Genomic DNA, 23596 nt, shown 5'->3' on the forward strand with positions numbered 1-23596 from the left:
GCGCTTTACGGCGACGGCGGCTGAGTGTGAACCTTGGCGGCGGTGGAGGCGGCCGCGGCGGCGAAGGCGGCGGCGGCGGCGGCGGCTGAGGAGGAAGAGGAGTGGCGGCAGTGGCGGCGGGGACCTGTGCGGGGTGAGCCGCGAGGAAGGGACAGGGAGGGGCCGAGGGTGACAGGGCCAGCGATGGGTGCGGGCGGACGGGGACGGTGGCCGGCTGAACAGCTGGGCGGCGCTGAAGAGCGGGGGGGGGCGCGGAATTGGGGGGCTGCTCCGTGAGAGACGGTTTCTGCCTTTGTTTCCCCCCCCCACCTTCACCGCCGCCCCCCCGCCCGCCGCCCCCTCTGCTGCGCGCTAGTCCGCCGGGTCTCATGGCCTCCCCTCTCGGTCTGTGTCGCCTCTAGGATGGCGGAGGTACCGCCTGGGCCTAGCAGCCTCCTCCCACCACCAGCACCTCCGGCCTCGGCGGCGGCCGAGCCCCGCTGTCCCTTCCCGGCGGGGGCCGCCCTCGCCTGCTGCAGCGAGGACGAGGAGGACGACGAGGAGCACGAAGGCGGCGGCGGCAGGAGCCCGGCGGGCGGCGAGGCGACGGCGGCGGCCAAGGGGCATCCGTGCCTCCGCTGCCCTCAGCCGCCGCAGGAGCAGCAGCAGCTCAACGGATTGATCAGCCCCGAACTGCGGCACCTCCGGGCGGCCGCCTCCCTCAAGAGCAAGGTTTTGAGCGTGGCCGACACGGCCACGACCACGGCCACCCCCGACGGGGGGCCCAGAGCGACTGCAACAAAAGGAGCTGGGGTACACTCGGGCGAGAGTCCCCCTCACTGCCTCCCCAGTAATGGAAGAACTGCGCTCCCCAGCCCGGCAGAGGCAGTGGCGGCGAGCGATCCTGCGGCGGCCCGCAATGGACTGGCGGAGGGCACGGAGCAGGAGGAGGAGGAGGAAGACGAGCAGGTGCGGCTGCTGTCTTCATCCCTGACCGCTGGCTGCAGTTTAAGAAGCCCCTCAGGCAGGGAGGTTGAGCCTGGGGAGGATCGGACGATACGTTATGTCCGATATGAATCCGAGCTACAAATGCCCGATATCATGAGACTGATCACCAAAGATCTGTCTGAACCCTACTCCATTTATACCTATAGATATTTTATCCACAACTGGCCACAGCTGTGCTTCTTGGTAAGTGGATGGAATGCAAAGAGGGTGAACCCAGCAGAGAGATCCAGGCCGTGCAGGGCAGGGAGTGTGAGGGCTGAGAGTGGCAGTGGATGTATACTCCTGCGTTTCGTAGTACGTTACATGATGTAAAGTGCGTGTGCACACTACTAGTTGTTTAATGAAAGTGTTCTGAAGGTAAGACGTCTTCATCTGGCTGAACTTGATAATGTAAATGCAACAAGCCTGTGTGATGCATGTTGGGGGTCTTGGATCCTGTTTATATTAGCTTATAATCATGTTTAACCGTCTTTAATTACCTTCCCTCGTCCTCAAAGCACTTTGCAATTATTTAATTTGAACATGGTTCTGTTCGGATACAGGCTTTATTAATCTCTCAATTGCAGCCGTAATCAGGGAAGAGTGTATGCATAAACATGTTTTGGTGAACATGATTGTCAGTAAACTTGCTGTGGCCACATTGGAGAATTAAATCTTACAAGCGTTTTCTGTAATTATGGAAATTGTTTCCTTTTACTTCAACAGGACAATTAACAGTTGTAGCCAGCCTGTTTTCTAGTGCTAGATTGTAGAAGGCGCTACTAACACTTTTGGTCGCTGAAAGACTCCTGAAACTTGAACAAAATGCCTTTTTGGAATGTAGGAAACTTAAGTGTGAAATTGTTACTAATCTAATTTTTTTCTTTAAGAAAATGGTCATAGATATACCTAAATGCTAGTAGTAACACTGGCTTCTGTGAAGTATAGTTGACAAATTTTTTTTTTACTTATGTGTAAACAAAAAAGATCTGGCTATGAAGTAAGCTGAATAGTTGTATTTTTTAAAAAATTTATGTAGTACTGGCAGTACCAGTAGTTTCTTCCCAGTAATATTGACCAGTTTTAGTCTGTATAAAACCTTCCACTTAAATATTAACTGAGGGTATATGCATTATATTTGTGTCCTCACAAGCATTTTGTTTCCATTGACTTTCTCTGAGGAAAAGCAACATGCTTTTAAAGAAGTATTTTATGGTGTGTAAAGGGAGAAGCACTAATGTTGTTTACTGTTTTAGCATTGACTTAGTTGCACTTAGCAAATCCCTGCAAGACATTTTGACAGTGCTTTAGAAATCCATCTTTTTTATTCCATATGTTGATAATCTGAAAATATAGCTCCAATATTGTAGATAATGGTAGGGGTTCTGCTATTTTCTATGTTCAGTCTACTAAACTTCAATGTAGTATGTTTATTTAAATTGTGGGAACTATCATATAGTCTACAAAACTGCTCTTCCAGGACTCTAACCACTCTATCAAAATAGGAGTTCTTAGCCATGCCTATGCCAGTGAACATGGGAAAGTGATTTTATAGCACTATTCTACATGTGATATTAAATGCCAATGTAATTGCTAAAAATTTATGATTGATTTAATTGTAAGTTTACCCACAAAAGCATAAAATTGAGTCACACCTTAAATTGAAATATGTATTTCAAATATGTATTTCATGTACAGAAAACAGTTGTATATATAGTATTTAGGCAGCGTTGGGTTCTGATACTACCTTGGCCTTTCTCAATTTGTCTGCCATTTTAGACTCTGATAAACTTAGTAAATTTTAATTTTGATATTTCATAGACTCCTTCCAATTCATCAGCTAATTTGTACTTTAGCTCTTTAATAGCCAATTTACTTAACATTAAATTCTGAATATCTGGAAATTGAGATATGTACAGGTGGTTGACATCTAAGATTTACTAGTGCAAATACATATCTGGAGGTATTGAACATAAAATAGTAGTTAATCAGAAGCCATTTAGAATTGGGGCCTTTATGTTGGCCCCAGTTTTTGAATTTCCTATAAGAACTAACTTAAAACAAATATAAGTGTGTATATTTATTTTAAGTCATATCATGTTAGAACTGTAAAGGATCTTAAATATAACCTAGCTCAACTTCACCTTTTTTAATGGAAAAAAAAAAAAATTAAGGACCAAAATGACTTAAAATGCTTAAATCTTCAGATAGTTAGGGGTGCCTGGCTGGCTCAGTCAGTAGAACGTGCCACTCTTGATCTCATGTTTGTGAATTTGAGCCCCAGGTTGGGTATAGAGATTACATAAAAACAAAATTTTTTAAAAAAAGTAAATAAAGCTTCAAGTATTTAGTGCCTGAGAGGTAAAGCTAGAACTTTACCTGACCTCTCAATATGGAAATAAGCAAGAACCTGAAAAGTTACATATTATTGACCTATTCAGTGAAGATCATTGTGTTACCAAGTTATGCCTCATCAAGGGACTCTTGTTCTTGCAAACATGAATAATCTGAAGAGATTGAAAACCTTCAAAATGTTTCTGATTTTCATATAACCTGTAATGGATCAAATGGAGTGTAGGAGGTTGAACCTTAGAAAATTGCCAATACTTGACCTTATCTGACTAACAAAAATGATGGTTTCTTATGATTCTTCCTAATAATTGTAAAAAGTGTGAAAGTAGAGTACCAGACAAATGGGACATTGTTAGTTACTCTAGTCTTAACTAATTTATCTCTACCTTTTTTGAGCTGTTGGTGCCTTTTTGAACATCTTAAGCTTACTACCAGTGATGTATTATAGTCTGTTTATTCTAAATTTAACTTCATGGCTTCCTCTGTTTTCTCATGTATGGCATTCTGGAATTTGGGAATTTCTATTTCACACAACTTACATTTTTCAAGTTTTATAGATTAACAAGCATTTGGCCTTGTAGAGTTCAGTCTTAATCTTGCCAGGAATTTTTCAGTTTCCATCCTTGAAAAAAGAACACATTTGATAGTAAGAGTTCCAAATATATGTGCAGAGCTTTTATTTAGAAAAACTGACAAGCAGTTTATCAATTACTTATTTTTTTTTTTTAAGATTGCCTTTATTTATTTGTCAGAGAGTGTGTGCAAGCAAGGGGAGCAGCAGGCTTCCCACTGAGCAAGGAGCACAGATGTGGCACTGGATCCCAGGACCCTGGGAACATGACCTGAGCTGAAGGCAGATGCTTAACCGACTGATCCGCCCACTCGTTCCCCAGTTTAGTGATTCTTTTTTTTTTTTTTTTTAAGGTTTTATTTATTTATTTGTCAGAGAGAGAGACAGCACAACAGGGGGAGCAACAGGCAGAGGGAGAGGCAAGCAGAGGGAGAAGCAGGCTCCCCACTGAGCAGGAAGTCCAATGTGGGACTGGATCCCAGAATCCTGGGATTATGACTTCATTCGAGGGCAGATGCTTAACCAACTGAGCCACCGAGGTGTCCCTAGTTTAGTGATTCTTTTAAGTGTATAACCAGTAATTTATCAGAAAAAAAATAGAACTTCCTTACTATCAATATCTTATTAGTAACAGGCATATTATATATTGGGCTTTTATCTTTTTTACTGATGTTGTACCTGATCTTTGTTCCTTCATACTCTTAATTAGGAATAAGTCAATCTAGTCTAAGTGTGAACTGGTATAATACTTGTTTTCCTCTTACTTCCTTGGTCAAAGGACAAAGATTTGTTTGAAATTCCTATCCAATTTCAAAGTATTGTCCAATGGTATTGTTTCTAGTGGTTCTGATTTTGAAGAAGCTTCTTTTGGATGGTTTACTAACTGACGTGTAGCTGTCCTACAGTTTTGTGTCATAGATATATATAGGTTTCCATTTTCCTTAGCTTATCAGGTCAAAAAGCTTTTTAATGTACCATTTAATGTGTAAAACATGTACACACATACACAACCGCATAAACATATATTTTAGGTGAGTTACTTTCAAATCAGAAAAATGCTGTTAAGAGTTGTTCAGCCAGCCAATTTTTGTGTATTTTTCTTATTTCAGGAAGAAATTTTAGTTTTCAAAAGAATTTTGATAAAACCAGATTGATTTATTGTGAATGAAAATGGAAATAGAAATTTTAGAGGTTTATTGGATTGTGTGATAAAACAGGAATGAAATAGTGTGGATTGTTCAGTTTAAGAGCCCTTCAAGAGAATTTTTCTGACCCAGTTCAGATTTGTGTGAAATGGATTAGAATTACCTTGCCTATAGGATTTTCCACAATTAAAAAAGGACTTTTTAATCATATTACAGAATGATGAACTGAAAAATGTCACATCAAAATTAAGTTTAAATTAAGTATAAACTGGTCTTTTCAATTTTTTAACCCAATTCCTGGTTTTTGTTGTTGAAATAGTTTCTTCTGAAAATTTAATTTTATTAAGAGATAATTTGAAGTTTTCCTGTTTTTTAATGAGTGCTCCTTATAGCAAACACCTATTTCTAGCAAGCTGACATGTTATTAAATAATTGGAGCTATATCCCTGTTGATATTTACCAGAATACAGTATCACTAGAACTTTTCATGAGTGAAGGAACTTTTGAAAAACATTTTTAATGGTAACACTGGAAATCTTAATGAAAATGGGGGATGATTAGCAGTTATTCAATATGTAACCTTTAACACTCTGGAAAGACATACATTTTTGTTAAAATAACTATAAAATTATATTAAAGCTTTTGCTTTAATATGAAGCTCTGATTTTAAGCTCTGGATATTCTCTGAGCTTTATGATAATGATACTGTCAGGAGTGCCCTAAAAATGAAACCATCGTATATCTAATTTTCATAGTCCTTCACTGAAAAAACACCTTGGACAGGATCCAAAGAATACCTTAAAAAAAAGTCTTTTTTCTGAAAATCATTACCTTTTTTTCTTCTGGTCAGAATCTAACTCTACTGTTCATTTATAGATATGTCTTATATTTTTCTTTCAGCAGAACTTTTTTAGAATTGAGATAAATTTACAGTACTTTGGTCTACAATATTTTACCATTTCCTAAAGAATTTTCTTAAAAAAATTACTTTCACATATTTCCTCCTTCCCAAATCTTAAACATGTAGGTCTTTATTGCAAATAATTATAAGCACCTCTTTTAAGGTACTTGAATATTTGCTTTGTGGGAATCTTGCTTCTTTTCCCCCTAGGGTTTGGTAAGAAGCATAAGCATACCCTAAACAATGTTGAACAATGTTGAATGATTTTAAAACTGGAACATTTGAAGGACTTCTGGAATTGAGATTTCTGAAACTTAAGTGATTGCTATTACTAGAATTCTTATCTCTCCTTCCTCAAAAGTGTGGCCAGTGGTTGGTTGCTGTTTCCCTGGGTAATTGTGCCGTACCTGATGGCAATGTATTCTTCATAACTGTTTGTTTATTTTTAAGGCCATGGTAGGGGAGGAATGTGTAGGTGCCATCGTTTGCAAGTTGGATATGCACAAAAAGATGTTCCGCAGAGGTTATATAGCCATGTTAGCCGTGGATTCCAAATACAGGAGAAATGGCATTGGTAAGGAAAATACTATGTCACTAAATGAATGCATAAGTTATTTTCATTTTTGTTTTTTAAAGCAAAAGATTTATATGTAAATATGTAGGAATGAGAAAGAAGGTAAGAGAAGGAAATTACCGTTGTTTTTATTTCAAAATATTTTAAAAATGTTCTTAAAATGAATTGTTTCTTTATTAATGTTTTGAGAAATTATCTTTCTGGCAAGTAACAGGTGATCAGTTTTTACCTCCAAACATTTCTTTTGATCATATTCAAAATTCTTCGTTTATACTGTATACTGCAGTTTTCAGTAGCATCATTGGGGCATGGATAACAGCCCTCTAGGAGCTGTCTATACCTGTGTTAAGTGGACCTCAAGGCAAAATTATGGAGAAATTGTTACCATTGTTTAGTATTAATACTAGTACTAGTCCTCAAACATACTGGCAGTTCAGGGAGGACTGGGGGAAAGAATGCTTTCTTAGTATTCCCAATTCCATCTCTTTCTTGGGTCTGCTTTTCCTGGCATTTTCAGTTAATCTTACTCTTGTGATTTATAATGGTCATTAGAATCATTTGGGTGGTTGAAAGGCAAATGTGTAGGTCCCTCCTCCTGAGAATCTTGTTTGTCCTGTTAGAAGTAGGGCTGGAGCTTCCCCAGGTGACTGTGATGTAAGCCTGGTTAAGAGCCATTGTCCTAGTGTCTAGGACCCACTGGCTCTTTGTTGAGGATGGGGATCAAACACTTGTCTGACCATGTCAAATTCTGGGATCTAGTAAAGCTAAGTAAGTATTTGTGAAAGATTTAATGCCTATACCAGTATTTAATTACTAGTAGTTTTTTGTCACTTGTGGTTTTTTTTTTTTTTAATACGAGTGTTACTGTCCAATTTAAGACTGTTTCACATTAATTTGAGATGTCAGTAAAAATCATTATGAATAGGTAGACTTAATACATTTGGTTTAACCAACCTTTCTTAACTAGAGGTTAGATTTTACTACTAAGGATTTTAATGGATTGGACTTGTTATATAAGCCAAGTTTGCATTTTTGGCACATTAAAAAGAGCTGATAAGGGCTCATGGCAAATGATAAGCAATTGTCTGGCTAGTTCTCAGGGCAGACCCTGGTGGCTTGAGGGCTGTTTGCTAGCCCATAGACATTTTGTTTGGCCCATGCAATATGTTCTTCCTCATGTGCATGGTTGGGAAATTAAGAGATTCCTTACAGAATTTGGATTTCTTAAAATCAGAGTTGGCAGTTGTTTTCCCTCTTACGAGCCAAATGCATCTGACCCTAAACTAGGATGCATTTTGCGAGACATTTACAGAGAATACTGGCGTCATTTGGGAATGCTGGACTTCAGTAGCTCAGGCTCCCTATAGGGTTTGTAGGAATCAACCAGTATTTTGGGCCCAGTCTGCATCCCAGCAGTTTCTGGTGTGATTTTTGGCAAAATTAGCTCAAGAGTCTAGTAGTAACTTCTGGCTAGTTCAAGGGTTTCCTGGGTTGCTCTGGCCATACTATATCTTGCCTTTTTCTTTTTCCCTTTTTCTCTTACTTTTAAACAGAACAGCACAAACTCCTTCTTTGAGCAAGTAATTACACCTAAGAAAAAAGGATACACACAGAGATAGGTCTTTTTTTTTTTTTTTTTTTTTTTTAATTTTGAATGAATCACTTGATTTAATTTTAAAAGCAGGTTAGTAATTCACATTAGGGCAAATCTGCTTTAAGTTTACAACAAAACCATACCACATATTTAAACCTAATGAGGCCATATTTTGTACCTCAGCATGGCAATTACCAGATAAAACACAGGAAGTGACACGTTGAGACAGAGATAGGTCTTTTAAAAGGAAACTTACATTGCTATGTGTAGGTTCTCTTGGCCTCTCAGTTTAAATTTTTTTCTCACTTAAGATTGTGTGTATGTGCATTCAAGGTAGAAGCCAGCATTTGATATTTCTGTGCTTATGAATATGATAATTTAGGTATCTTTAAGAAACTAAATTTTCCTTCATTAATACTCATATCTATATTCTAGGTACTAACTTGGTTAAGAAAGCTATATATGCCATGGTTGAAGGAGACTGTGATGAGGTAAGTCTTTCTAAATGTTTAAAACCTTAAACTGGTATTCTACCAGTTTTTTTTTTTTTTAAATAAATATCTCATAATAAATTTTACTGCAAATTTCATTGCAAATTATAATTATATAATTGTCGCTTATGGTAAAAATTATATTCCTTTTAAAACCACATGAATTTTGACCTAGAACAAATTTTAAGATGATAATGAGAGCTGAAATTTGCTCTTTGTCAAAATGTAAAGGTAAAATCTTAGACATTTTCAGTAAATAATTGATATTCAGAAGAATTGGTGTTCAGAGGATTTGTTATCAGTTAAAGTCATATAAGGTAGCTGTTATTACTAATTTTACTGCAATTTCCTTCCATACTAGCCTTAGTTTCTCTCTAAATAACATTTTTTTTTTAAACTGTGTGCCAACTGTCAGCTCATATGCAAGACATTCCATTCCATGTTTGAAAAAAATCTCTCAGCATTAAATAATGAGAAGGCTGAGGAGAAAAAAAGACAACCACTTTTTAAATGTAGACCTCTCTGTGCATTAGCCTAAGAGTGTCTTTTCTCTTTACCTTGTTTGTACAGCCTAACCACGGCTATAATTTCTTTGTTTCCTAGAGCACTGTGCTCTGTACATTGTGAGTGCTCCATAATTCATGGTAATGGTTGGGAATGTTAAGATTTACTGTCATAATGTGGAAGGAAATAAGTATAAACTAGAGAAGTATAAATGTTTTTAATATAGGCGTGGTGACTGAGAAGGAACAAGGTTATATTGTGCTAATAATTTTATGAACAGTACAGGTGACAATTATCTTTATTATTGGAGTGTAACCATGCTTTAGAAAGTTCTCAAAATAGTTGAAATTAGGTTTTTTTCCCAAAAGACTACAACTTGTTTTGATTACTTTTTTTTAAGGTTTTTTTTTTTTTTTTCCCTGTACAAAATGTATACAGTCATTAAGTATGATGTGTGATTTGGGGGTACAGAGTTCCTTCATTCACTGTCCTCACGCTCTGCAGCTCTTCATTCTTCTTTCCACTTACAGCTACTGTTCATCAGATCATGTATCCTCCTATTTTGAAGTACACATCTAAGCTGTGTAATACTTTTTCTTTACACAAATGAAGCCATAATTATTATTCTGCAATTTTTTTTTTTAATTTAACAATATGTCACAAACATGTTTCCATGTTGGAATACAGAGCTTTACCATAGAGTAGTCTCACGTTTCTTGTTTACATTAGTTCGTATTCTGACAGATCACACTAAATGGTGGTATTTTATGAGAAGGCCTTCAGGCATGTTGGGCAGCATAGAAGAAATCATCCTGGCATTTCAAGATATTCAACGTTATTTCAGATGAGATAATTCACACATAGTGAAGGAGCTTATATTGTTCACAACTTTTAATATAATGTCACAAAGTAAAAGATGCAGTGACACTGATCATTTAAATGGCTGGTAACTAAAATTTGCAGAAGAGGATTGGATTGTATATATTGATGGGTGTAAGTCTCTATGTTTGGACCATAGCCACACTGGTTAGTTCATCAGGAGAAGTCAAGCTTCCTAAAAGTTGCTGAACTGTTTGGAGAAATCTTTGGGTTGATAAGACCATGTTTTAATTCTCTACTGCTACTGAAAAGAGTGGTTTCCAGTGAAGAGGGGGGGTGTACAAGGGCGTATTGTGTTCCGTAATGGTGTTATACCTTCTGTGAGTTAGCCTAGTCATTACCTGTGAGACAGGGTAGTGTGCTTTACCTTAACTGAACAAATGTTTAAATAATATTGGTTTTCCTTTGAAAGTTCTGGGGATTGATAGAGAGATTTGACTTCTATCATTTTAGTCTCAAAGTTAGATCCTAAATTAGTGACACATTTTATGGTAGAAATACTCTTTTCATTGTGGGCCTAAAAATCTAATTCTGATTTACTTTCCTTACTTTTGAAGAAAAGAATTTTAACTAATATTAGTCTGAAATGATAGTTCCATAAGCTTATTTCTTTTGTATGATGTTTTTGCAGTTTGAATAACTCTGCCTCCGAATTAGAGAACTCTGCTGTGTTTAAAAAAATTGTCTGGGGGCACCTGGGTGGCTCAGTGGGTTAAAGCCTCTGCCTTCAGCTCGGGTCATGATCCCAGGGTCCTGGGATCCAGCCCCACATTCAGCTCTCTGCTCAGCAGGGAGCCTGCTTCCTCCTCTCTCCCTCTCTCTCTCTCTCTCTCTGCCTGCCTGTCTGCCTACTTGTGATCTTTGTCAAATAAATAAATAAAATCTTTAAAAAAATAAAAAATAAATAAAAAAAAATTGTCTGTGTCCCACATTGTTCAGATAAGTTTTTCTCTATGAAGGGATTAGAACCTTTGATTACTCTTTATAAGGCTTTCCTTCTCCCTTTCCTTGTGTTTTAGACTATATAAGGCACAATTCTATCCCTTTTTCCCTTCTAATTTTTGATAGTTAATTGTTGTCTTTGTTGGTTCCTTTTCCTTTTATTACCATTTCATTCCATTTTGGTTTGGTTTCTTCCCCCTCGACCCCAGTGTAACTATTTTCTCACTAATGTATTTGCTAGACCTAGTAGCTTCTTGATTCTCCTCTTTTTATTAAACTACTTCTCTGTCTTTAAGATCCAAAATAAATATCAATAACTTTTTTAAGTTTTCCTTAATCCTTCTGGACAGAATCATTTGTGTGGCTTCTGTGGTTTTCTTGGCTTCTGTTTTTGAAAAATTTACTTTGCTGTTCAGTCTGTGCCTTAGCTGCTAAGGAGAGCAGAGATTCCTCTTCCTGTTTACTGCTGTGTTCTTAGTACTTAGTGTGGCATTTATGATAGAGTACAATGGTTCTTAAGTATTTGTTGATTGATTAAGTCAGTGCTTGCAACATTATATCTGTACCTCTTTTTTTAATGCACTTTTGAATTTTGAATTATTACCTTGTCTTTGCTTCAGAACTTTCTGTAAGCTTTCTAGGAATGGCAGTCATCTTACTTATTTTGTACATAGTAAGATTTAAAAAAAAAAAAACAAAAAATCTCCTCAGAGTTTATCAGTTGTTAAAATACCTTTTGGTAAAAACAAATCATGTGTAAAAACAGTCTTGTATATAATTCATTGTTTTGAGGAAAACTGAAATTTTAATTTCTAAGAATATAGTAACCAATTATAAAGTAACCGACATATGATTTTACTTTTATTAAATTAAGTCAACCTTCTTTTCCCTTAAAGTGTTAAGAAATTTCAGCAAATTATTGGAAAGAGATTTGAGGAGGGATTTAAATTACATTTTCTACCACTTAGATTGTACTGCTATATATTTTTTTTAATTCTTAGAGACATTTTAAATTTTCTGCACCTGTAGAGAGTTACATTTGGAAATCTCTCTGAAGCCTTACCATGCACATCCAGTCAGTTTTTCCTTCCTGTTCTGTTTGTAGAATTTGAGACCTTGAGTCGTGTTTTATTGTTCTTGGTAGCTCTTTTCATTTTTATGATAAATTCACAATATATTAAACCAAAATGAGTAATCACAGAGTTGAAATGTAGATGATGTTTTTGTTTGAATAATAATGAAATACTCTCTGGGTCTACTATTTATCTTCATTTTGCCTTACTATGACTTTCCTAACTTTTTATGTCAGAATTAGCCATGTTAAACAGCATAACTAATATCTTTTTCATTTTCTGTATATATGAGCTGTCTGTAAAGTTACAACATCAAAAGAAGAAACAAGTGGATTTGTTGCTTCATGAATGAGAAATGCATTACCCTTATTGCTGACCTTGCTTTAACTTGGTTACTTGGCAGCTCTGGCTGCCAAACATGTAGTGGCTTCTAGAACAAGCATCTTGGGTTTGTGTCTTACAGTAGAGGAAATAGTAAGAAAATACAAACAGCATGAAAAAGTGTTCTGGAATGTAGGATTGCTGGATCATATAGTAGTTCTATTTTTAATTTTTTAAGGAACCTCCATAACTATTTCAGTGATAGCTGTACCAGTTTACATTCCTACCAACAGTGGCCTAATTTCTTATAACCAATAATAAATCTGTTACATATTAATAAAATGCATGTAATATCTTGATAGGTGCAAATACATCTCATATTTTTATGATTTTTTTGGTATTGTACAAAGATGACTTTTAAGCCTTTTATGTTTAACAGTTACATGTTGAATGTTTTAGTTTCACTGGAAACATATTTTGGCTATCAGACAGAGGCTGCTTGGTAAAGAACAGAATGAAATGGAGATCTTTAAGCTGTAAGAACTTTTGGTTGAATAGTTTGTCCTGATTAAAGAACTGCTTATGAGAGTCCTGGGTTATAGTTTCTTTGTGCCATATGATCGTAATTCTGATCTTAAAGGAATGTTATGAAAAGCAATAGTTATCGGCTGCCTGGGTGGCTTAGTTGTTAAGTGTCTGCCTTCGGCTCAGGTCATGATCCCAGGGTCCTGGGATCGAGGCCCACATCGGGCTCCCTGCTCAGCGGGAAGCCTGCTTCTCCCTCTCTCATTCCCCCTGCTTATGTTCCCTCTCTCTTTGTGTCTCTCTCTGTCAAATAAATAAAATCTTAAAAAAAAAAAAAAAAAAAAAAGCAATAGTAGTATTCAGTAGTATTGATGGAAGGTCTGTGAGGTTCCAGACCATAGGCTAGTGCTTAGGTTCTAGCAGTGAACAGCTTGCCCTCCCTCCAGCAGTTCCAGCCTACGATATTAAAAAAGTCTTTCAAAACTGTAATAGTTTGGCTTATCCTGACAATGGTTTGTTGCTAAGAGAGTCCGTGGAACTTCACAGTAATCCTTTTTCTGTTAAGTAGAATTCTACTTTGGCAAATTTCTTTGGGACCAAAGTAGCCTCATTATCCTTTGGCTTCCTATGTAATACTCCCATGATGTGGACTGAAAGAGTAGTTTTATACTGAGTTCACTATAAGCCCGGATTCTCTTTTAATGTGTTTATAAGAATTTGAGTGATTAAGTATTAAAAAGTAGTTACTTTTTTTTGACATTTTGTTTTGTCAGATGATCTCTTTGTTTAGAGAATGTGAGTACTGAGAGAATCTTTTCATTTAAACTAAGGTTAGCCCTTTGTGTAATTCCATTTCTGTGTAATTGGGCTGTATTTCACTAATCTGTTAGCATGCCAACAAACATGAATACAGCTCTTTACCACACCTTATGTGTGTATTTATGTAGCCATAATAAGCTTCAGATGTGTCTTGACTATTTTCAGTTGCCAAATATTAACAAACATAGACTTAGATTCGCTTCATTGTGTCTTGAGTAGGTTAGATCTCCCATTTGCTGCCTTGTTTTACTCTGGGAAACAATCAGCGGGGGAGGCACAGAAGAGTGGGTACTATTAAGTTTTAGTTCAGATTTGCAGTCTGGTCTGTTTTTGCAGTACTGGTGGCCTTGAGTTTCATTCTTTTGTAGATTGGAGAAAATCATATCTGTTTCATAGGGCTATTCTGAAAATAATGTAATGACAAATGCATGTAAAATGACATAATACATGTAAAATCCCTTACAAAGCATTTAGTAAGCCTTCAATAAATAATAACTTAAAAAAACTTTCACTCCTTTTTCTGTGAAATCAAGTTCCAAGTTTTGTGGTGTTGTACCTTTATTGCTTCACATGATAATTGTTTTTGTGTTTTTTTTTAAGATTTTATTTATTTATTTGACAGAGAGAAATCACAAGTAGATGGAGAGGCAGGCAGAGAAAGAGAGAGAGGGAAGCAGGCCCCCTGCTGAGCAGAGAGCCCGATGCGGGACTCGATCCCAGGACCCCGAGATCATGACCTGAGCCAAAGGCAGCGGCTTAACCCACTGAGCCACCCAGGCACCCCACCCCGCATGATAATTGTTTTGACACATTTTAGCTCTAATTAGGTGGTGGCCTAAAACAGAATTCTAGGAGTTACCCAAGAGAATTGTTCAAAATTAAAAACCTGTATTGATCAGATTGTAGTGATCTTTCGTACTGGAAGATGACATACATTACTAAAAAATAAATTCCAGGGGCGCCTGGGTGGCACAGTGGGTTGGGCCGCTGCCTTCGGCTCGGGTCGTGATCTCAGGGTCCTGGGATCGAGTCCCGCATCGGGCTCTCTGCTCAGCAGGGAGCCTGCTTCCCTTCCTCTCTCTCTGCCTGCCTCTCTGCCTACTTGTAATCTCTGTCTGTCAAATAAAATAAATAAAATCTTTAAAAAAAAAAAAAAAAAAAAAAAAAAATAAATTCCATATTTTTAAGAGCTGGGAAAAATTGTTGACTTTTCTTGTTCTTGTTCTTCTTCTTCTTCTTCTTCTTTTTTTTTTTTTTTTTTTAAGATTTTATTTATTTGACAGATCACAACTAGGCAGAGAGGCAGGCAGAGAGAGAAAGGGAAGCAGGCTCCCACTGAGCAGAGAGCCCCATGCGGGGCTGGATCCCAAGACCCTGAGATCATGACCTGAGCCAAAGGCAGACGCTTAACGCACTGAGCCACCCAGGCGCCCTTTCACTTTTTTTTAAAAATTTGATTTGATTTTGTTTCAGTGTTCCAAAATTCATTGTTTATGCACCTCACCCAGTGTTCCATGCAATACGTGCCCTCCATAATACCCACCACCAGGCTCACCCAACCCTCTGCCCTTCTCCCCTCCAAAACCCTCAGTTTGTTTTTCAGAGTCCACAGCCCCTCATGGTTTGTCTCCCCAATCCGATTTCCTCCAACTCACTTCTCTCCTATCTCCCAATGTCCTCTGTTATTCTTTATGCTCCACAAGTTAAGCGAAACCATATGATAATTGACTCTCTCTGCTTGACTTATTTCACTCAGCATAATCTCTTCCCGTCTCATTTATGTTGATAAAAAAGTTGGGTATTCATCCTTTCTGATGGAGGCATAATATTACATTGTATATATGAACCAGATCTTTATCTATTCATCTGTTGAAGGGTATCTTGGTTCTTTCCAGAGTTTGGCAATTGCGGCCACTGCTGCTATGAACATTGGGGTACATATGGCCCTTCTTTTCACTACATCTGTATCTTTGGTGTAAATACCCAGTAGTGCAATTGCCAGGTCATAGGGTAGCTCTATTTTTAATTTCTTAAGGAATCTCCACACTGTTCCAAAGTGGCTGCCCCAACTTGCATTCCCACCAACAGTGTAAGAAGGTTCCCCTTTCCCCACATCCTCTCCAGCTCTTCTTATTTACTGTCTTGTTAATTTTGGTCATTCTAATTGGTGTAAGGTGGTATCTCAATGTGATTTTGATTTTAATCTCTGATGGCTAATGATGATGAACATTTTTTCATGTGTCTGTTAGCCATTTGTTTGTCTTCTTTGGGGAAGTGTCTGTTCATGTCTTCTGCCCATTTTTTGACATGATAATATGTTTTGTGTGTGTTAAGTTTGAGGAGTTCTTTATAGATCTTGGATATCAGCCCTTTGTAGTGTCATTTGCGAATATCTTCTCCCATTCTGTGGGTTGCCTCTTTGTTTTTTTGACCGTTTCCTTTGCTGTGGAGAAACTTTTGATTTTGATGAAGTCCCGAAAGTTCATTTTTGATTTTGTTTCCTTTGCCTTTGGAGACATGTCTTGAAAGAAGTTGCTGTGGCTAATGTCGAAGAGGTTACTGCCTATGTTCTCCTCTAGGATTTTGATAGATTCCTGCTTTATGTTGAGATGTTTCATCCATTTTGAGTTTTTCTTTGTGTATGGTTTAAGAGAATGGTCAAGTTTCATTTGTTTATACATTGCTGTCCAATTTTCCCAGCACCATTTATTAAAGAGACTTTTTTCAAAACACTGTATATTTTTTCCTGTTTTGTCAAAGATTATTTGACCATAGAGTTGTGGGTCCATATCTGGGCTCTGTTCTCTGTTCCACTGGTCTATGTGTCTGCTTTTATGCCAGTACTATGCTGTCTTGGTGATCACAGCTTTGTAGTAAAGCTTGAAATTAGGCAATGTCATGCCCCCAGTTTTGTTTTTCCTTTTCAACATTTCCTTAGCAATTCGGGGTCCCTTCTGGTTCCACACAAATTTTAGGATTTTCAAAGAGCTCTTTGAAAAATGCCAGTGGAATTTTGATTGGGATGGCATTGAAAATATAGATTGCTTTAGGCAGTATAGACATTGTAACAATGTTTACTCTTCCAATTCTATGAGCATGGAATGCTCTTTCATCTTTTTGCATCTTCAATTTCTTCAGGGAGTGTTCTTTAGTTCCCCAAGTATAGATCCTTTACCTCTTTGGTTAGTTTTATTCCCAGGTATCTTACGATTCTTGGTGCTATAGTCAATTGAATCGATTCTCTAATTTCCCTTTCTATATTTTCATTGTTAGTGTATAAGAAAGCAACTGATTTTTGTACATTGATTTTGTATCCTGCCACATTACTGAATTGCTGTAGGAGTTCTGGTAGTTTGGGGGGACTTTTATTCTTAAACCAATTTATTTGTTGTACAACATTTATTTAAGTGTTCCTTAGTAATATTTTCTCTTGCTCCTGATTTATTCATTACTTGTTTTTAGACCTCTTAAAAGTTCATATTTAGCAAGTGATTTACTTTAATGAGTAAATTATATAGGCAGTTGCTTTAATATGATGTTTTTTCTTTCAGTACTTTGGTCATTTAAAAGTTTGATAAAACTTTCATTTGTCTAATGTTTATGTAATATATGTAATATAATGAAAGGTATGTAGGATGTATATAATTTATAAACATTTAAGAGCCTTCTCTGTGTTAGCCAGTATGTTAGGTACATAGGAAACGGCTGTGAAGGAGGTACACATGATCCCTGCCCTTCTTAGGCTCATCACCTAGGAGAGCTGTCACACTCATTAAATGTTGAATGAGAATGTAGTTGGATAAGGAATGGTGCAGAGTGCTGTTGGGGTAATACAAAAGAAGACTTCGCCCAGTCTGGAAGGGACAAACTAACAACAAAAGCGAGGAGGACAGGAAAAGCATCCTTCCAGACAGGAAAACAACGTTTGTGAAAGGTTTAAGGTGGGAAAGATCACGGTGGGTTCCAGAAACTGAAAGTTCAGTGTTGATCATGGAGAGCTGAAAGAGCACAGGCAGGGGGCTGGAGGGACCTAAAGTGAAGTTGGTAGGGTAGGTAAAGGCCATTATTTTGATGGGCCTTTTAGGTTTCTTTATATTGCTTTTAGATTGTGGACTTTATCTTGAGGACAAAAAGGAGTCAACAAATGGTTTTAAGCAGGGAGTTAACAAGAGTATGGAAGACTTTTGAGTTAGACGGATCTTAGAATTTCAGTGTTCTGGGAGCTTGGACTAGAATGGTATCAGGGAGAGAAAGAAAAGGGTTGATATGAGAGATTTAAGAGAGAAAATTGCAATACTTGTGCTTGGATGTTTGTAGCAGGGCATAGAGAGGGAAAAAATTATTTCAACAATGACTCTTGGTTTCAGGTTTGAGGCATTGTTAGGATGGAGATCTTGTTACTAAGATACAGAATTGTGGAGGAGGAGTTGATCATGAGTTCACTATTGCAGAGGATGAGTTGAGGTATATTCTTTTCCCTATTATTTTATATCCATTTGAAATCTTGTCAAATGTTTTGATAGCTTGAGATAGAATAGAAAATCTCATAGGCTTCACTTGGGCCTTTCTTTAATTATACTTTGCTCTTTTTTGTCCCACTTCAAATACCTTAGGGTTTGTAGTAGTAGTTCTAGTAGTAGCTGTAGCTCACTGTTTGGTAATTCTCAATGAGGTAGGTTGAGAAGCAATAGAAAGGCAAATAGAGCTGTGCATCTAAAAGGTAGGAGGATGGGATAGAGGATATATTGGTAGAGGAAGGTAAAAACAAAAAAAGGAAATCAGAATATCAAAAAATGTCACTTATTCATTGTCAGGGCCATTCTAAAAAAGACTCAGAAGTTAATACTTTATGTGTTCTTCTGTTAAGTGTTAGTGTCCATAATATGTCGTCATTTATTTGCAGACTGTAGTCTCCCAACTAGCAGCATCAGCATCAAGTAGCAGTTTTTAAAATACAGATTCTTGGGCTCCACCCCAAATATACTCAAGGGTGTCAGCAATCTATTTTAACAAACCCTCCTGTTAACTAATTTTGGGGTACCTTTGGTCTAAACAGAGAGTCAGATAATAAATATTTTAGACATTGCAGACTATAGATCTCTGGTGCAGCTGTTAGGTTCTGCTTCTTGTATTGAGAGAGCAGTCCTAGATAGCACGTAAACAAATGGGCATTGGTTGTGTTCCAATAAAACTTTATTTTCACATTTGGCCCAAGGGCTATAATTTGCAAATTCTGGTGTAGACTCTAGATTAAATGGTAGTTGTTACCAGGATAAATGATGACAAATTAATGAAAATATAGGCGTCGGAGGTCAATTCAAATAGTTTCAAGTACTGGTCCTTTTTCTTCCAAGTTTTTATTGTTGATTTTTTTTTTTTCTTCATCTTTTTGTCATGCTGTTTTTTTCCACAGGGAAATAATTCATCTTTGTTTAGTACAGAACATATATTCTCATTGCTAAAACTTCCAAACATCACAAAAAATCAATAGAACAGGAAATGTTCACATTCCTACCTCTCCTTGCCCCAAGAGAAAATTGCTATCACAGTTTCAGTGACTATTTTTCTGGGTTTTTTTTCTTTAACATTTGTTTCACCATCAATTTAAAACCGATACAGTATGTTTTTCTTAAATACTTAAAAATGTTTGGGCGCCTGGGTGGCTCAGTGGGTTAAGCCTCTGCCTTCTGCCCAGGTCATGATCTCAGGGTCCTGGGATCGAGCCCTGCATTGGGCTTTCTGCTCGGCAAGGGAGCCTGCTTCTCCCTCTCTCTCTGCTTGCCTCTCTGCCTACTTGTGATCTCTCTCTGTCAAATAAATAAATAAAATCTTAAAAAAAAAAAAATCTTAAAAAAAAATACTTAAGATGTTTACTTTATATGTGATTTGTCACATTATGAAATTATAAAATTAATTTCAAATATATAAAATTGCAACTCAGTTTCCTCTTTTTTTTTTGCAGGTTGTTTTGGAAACAGAAATAACAAATAAGTCTGCTTTGAAACTTTATGAAAATCTTGGTTTTGTTCGAGATAAGAGGCTGTTCAGATACTATTTAAATGGAGTTGATGCACTGCGACTTAAATTGTGGCTGCGTTGAGAAACTGACATCAAGGAACAACTTTCCAACCACACAGAATCGACCTTTGCATGCAATGCAATTTGTACAGAATTGCTTTGCAGGTGGATTTAGTAATTTCCATGCAGCTCTTATCTGTCAGTGTCTCATTGAGTGTCGCACAATATTTGTTGCACTTTGGCATGGCGCATTTGTTCTGAATTAAAAGAGATTGTTTTAAACTTAAAGAGTTCTTTTGGTACCAGCAAGATGTGCCAGTTGATAGCCAAGATTTGTTTATTTGCAAAGTCTGCTGACAATGTCATTTACACAGTGATCATTTTGTCACAGAACCAGTAAGTGGAACATGATTTTTGTTCCTTAAAAAAGCCAATGTAAGATTGTAAAAATCTAAGTATACTAACATTTCACATGAAACCTGCCATAGTTTTCTGAAGGGGGTGGGGGAAAAGCTTCAATTTTAGGTTTTATTTTTTCAATATTAAATTTTCCATTCTTGAATATCGGTACCTCAGTGATTAGTGAATGAAAAAAATGTTATGTAGGGTTGGGTGTGTCTTACAATGAGTAAAGATAACAATTAAATTGCGTCTGCCAGTGCCTGTGTAGATAAGTATATTTGTCTTCATCTCTAGTTTTTGAATGCATGCTATCTTTTCCTTTTCTTTAAGGCCTTTGCAAGCAAACTTTTGTTTTTATTTAAATTCTAAATTTGATAATAAATTATTTCAGATTTTTATAATTTGGATACTTTTTTCCAGGTGAGTGACAGAGTGGTTTACTGTAAAGTCCCTTTTTTCCTTACAGTAAGAAGTTGAATCTACTTGGAAAATCTTTGAGAAATGACTCAAAAGGGATGAGAAAAGTTGATGGAGCCGGGAATTGCTGGGTTTTTGGATGCACTTTTTTTTTTTTTTTTTTTTTTTTTTTGAGAGTGAGGGAATTTTTGGAAAAGAATAGAAAATTAATGTAAATTGGTATGATTTTATTTAATCAAAATTATCGCTAAGCTGTGAAGAACAGCTTTTACAAAGCAGTTGGAACTTTTTTTCCCACTTGATTTGGATTTCACATTGCTTCTGTTTCTTAATATGCTTAACTTTGGTTCTTGGTCTTGGAAATAAATTTCAAGGTGCATTGTATCCATTTTAAACCGATTTTCTTTTCTTTTCACTTATTTGAGCAAATTCTTGGGGAAGCTTTGCTTAGTTCTCAGAAAACCAAAAGGGAAAATTGTAAAAAAAAATTTTTGGAATGAGTCCTATGGGTTTTCGTTAATAGTTATCACCATGTTCATTTACATTGTATTTTGGCCGATCTGTTCAGTGTAACAAATTTTGAAGTTAATTGCTTTCAGTTGAGTCAGGAAATATGTGATGGATAATTTAACTGGAAAACCTAGGTACCCATTTAAAAAAAAAAAAAAGATGGATGCTCTGTGAAAAATGTTTTGTAGGATTCTGTGTTGTTGTTTCTTCAATTTGGATATGCTTTACTTCTGCTCTAGGATTTGGTTTGAATTTTATTTTATGGCTATAATTACTGTATTTTTTAAAAACCCTACCTCCATTAACAGTTGGTAAAAGCCCCCTTTCAGGAAAGTTTGTTGCCTTTTTTATTTTATTTTTTTTTTTTAAAGGAAAGCTGCTCCTTGCTCAGTGTAGTGTCTTGAAAGTGAACATGGTATTAAATACTTTCAAAATAGTGGTACACCGATTTGGTAAAAATAAAATCTTCTTGCTGGTGGGATCATTTATTCTTCTTTTTAAAGACAAATATTTCTTTCCATTTTATGTTGCTCTTGAAAGTTTAATGGGAAGAGTACTGATTACATTTAAAATGTGATGATCACACAATACACAGCTTTCCAGCTGACGATTTTGAGTATGTCTTTGCTCAAATGTCATTTGAGCTCTAACCTTTAGAGTAATGCCAGTCATAGTGATGCTTCTGTTATTTTTAATATGGAGGGAACTGAGCTAAAAGAGTTATCAAATTTTATCTCACCACTTTATGTTTTACGTGGTGATTCATGAGTAATGATAGTTGATGAACATACAGTTGCTTGACTCACTAATGGGGACAGTTCTAAAATAGATACATGCTAGATTTTCATTTCAGCCATTGTGTCTTTGGCACATTGTCAGTGAAACCATCTCTGCTGACCTTTTCCCCTAGAATTGACCATGTTTTGCTGCACTGCCTGGGTGTTTGTAAACATGACCTTAACATGTGGCTAAAAAGTCAGATCGTTGCTGTATTATTCAGTTGGTGTATGTTGAATATAAATGTCTTCCTTATGTCTTTCTTTGGTTATGCAAAAATGGTTTACTTAAGTGGACTAAAATTTTAATGTCTAGCATGATAACCCAGCATCAAAACTAAGTCTCCGTTCCAGTTGCAGTAGCATCATACATTGATTTACTTCTTGGTAGTGGGCTTTCATTTTTCTTATATAATCTTAAAACAATCCCATTTAAAATCGATAGTGTGAGTTCACTTGGCTAAAGCTGAGCAAAATTGGTGCAACTTTCTTTTAACGGGGTGCTGCCTCTTTAAGACTGACTGTACTATCCACTGACACTGGTTTGGCAGTTGGTACTGCTGAACATTTTTATACATGCTACCATGAAGCTATATATGTTAGTATTGAAGAAGCTAACGGGTATACTATACTATCATTTTTGATGTGTGGGCTGATTGTAATTTCCCTTATATTAGGATGAAATTACTCGAGAAGTCCACAGATCAGAAACCAGACAGTAGTTTTTGAAGTTGAAGCCAGCAAAATTTAAAAAAAGAAAAAATTACTATTGAAAAATTGGTTTTAATATTTTCTGCCTCTTCCCCAAATTACCCTCCCTACTTGCTCGACAAATCTATGTAAAGAAGTTTGTTTGTCACATGTTTTAATTTTACCTTGCCCTGTGTTACGGTATTGGCTGACATGTATAAGACTGGATGTGTATATTTATTATGGTGTCTAAAAATCATGAAGTTCATCACTTTCCAGGAGCATAGATAAAAGCAAATTGGTAGTGCATCAGAGTTACTTTTTAGTGCACCATGACATCACTAAAATGAGTGCTATAATGTTACAGGGCTTTCAGGTTTGTAAAAACATAACCATAAATTATATTGACGTCAGATATGAGTTGAGTATCTATAAAATATCACGTGTATCTCAAAATATTGGACTGCTGTTTGATGACTGGATATTGCTGCATAATTTTCTTCTATTGTCCCATATCCTTTTGGAGAGAGAGATTTAATGGGATTTGAAATGTGCAAGCTGTCTAAATAAGATGCAGTCAAATAAAGTTGGTTAAGTTGTGTTTGCATTTTTCTTTTAGATACAGCTGTGTGCATTTTATGATTGAGTTGTTCTGCTTTTACCTACTAAGAAAAAAAAACCCAACCAATCCATTCAGTTCCCCACTTCCTGCCTCCGATCCAAGAACTATTTGGAAGAAGTGATATATAATTATTATCTGCTTTGTGTTCTGACAAAGTAAATTCAAAAATAACATGAGTTTGATTTTCCTAAAAGTATTCAGTCAACTCAGATATCAGATATCAATACAAATGAGAGCATTTTTTTTTGCATGTGTAAAACCAAAACTTGTTTTTTTGTCCTTGTCCCATAGCAATTTATTCCTAAGACCATCATTCTTTTAATTTACTACCTTTTTGTTTGTATTTAAGTAATGTTTTTAACCCCCTTGTTAAGACACCGAAGTAAAAGTAAAGTAGAGCAATATTTGGCCTATTTACCTTATTCTTGTGAGAAACTTTAAATGGTAGTTATGTATGCTTTTATATTTAAAGATTTATGGGATGTTAGTGGAAGAAAGAGATGT

General features: G+C 36.6%; 1 protein-coding gene across 1 annotated transcript; it reads left to right on the plus strand.

The window, feature by feature from the left end:
• NAA30 (N-alpha-acetyltransferase 30, NatC catalytic subunit) lies at positions 1 to 23088 on the plus strand. The gene is made up of 5 exons (XM_059182182.1): positions 1 to 133; positions 402 to 1170; positions 6386 to 6509; positions 8539 to 8594; positions 19620 to 23088. Exons 2-5 carry the CDS (start codon positions 403 to 405, stop codon positions 19755 to 19757), a joined length of 1086 nt encoding a protein of 361 aa, XP_059038165.1. The 5' UTR covers positions 1 to 133; position 402; the 3' UTR covers positions 19758 to 23088.
• Positions 23089 to 23596: the final 508 nt, after the last annotated feature.

Source organism: Mustela lutreola, chromosome 7 (assembly GCF_030435805.1).
Source record: "Mustela lutreola isolate mMusLut2 chromosome 7, mMusLut2.pri, whole genome shotgun sequence".
Taxonomy (NCBI): domain Eukaryota; kingdom Metazoa; phylum Chordata; class Mammalia; order Carnivora; family Mustelidae; genus Mustela; species Mustela lutreola.

Coding starts and splice junctions, on each gene's coding strand:
- NAA30 (XM_059182182.1), top strand. CDS start 403: ATGGCGGAGGTACCGCCTGGGCCTAGCAGCCTCCTCCCACCACCAGCA. Junction 6,510..8,538: donor ATACAGGAGAAATGGCATTG/GTAAGGAAAATA, acceptor TCTATATTCTAG/GTACTAACTTGGTTAAGAAA. Junction 8,595..19,619: donor TTGAAGGAGACTGTGATGAG/GTAAGTCTTTCT, acceptor TTTTTTTTGCAG/GTTGTTTTGGAAACAGAAAT.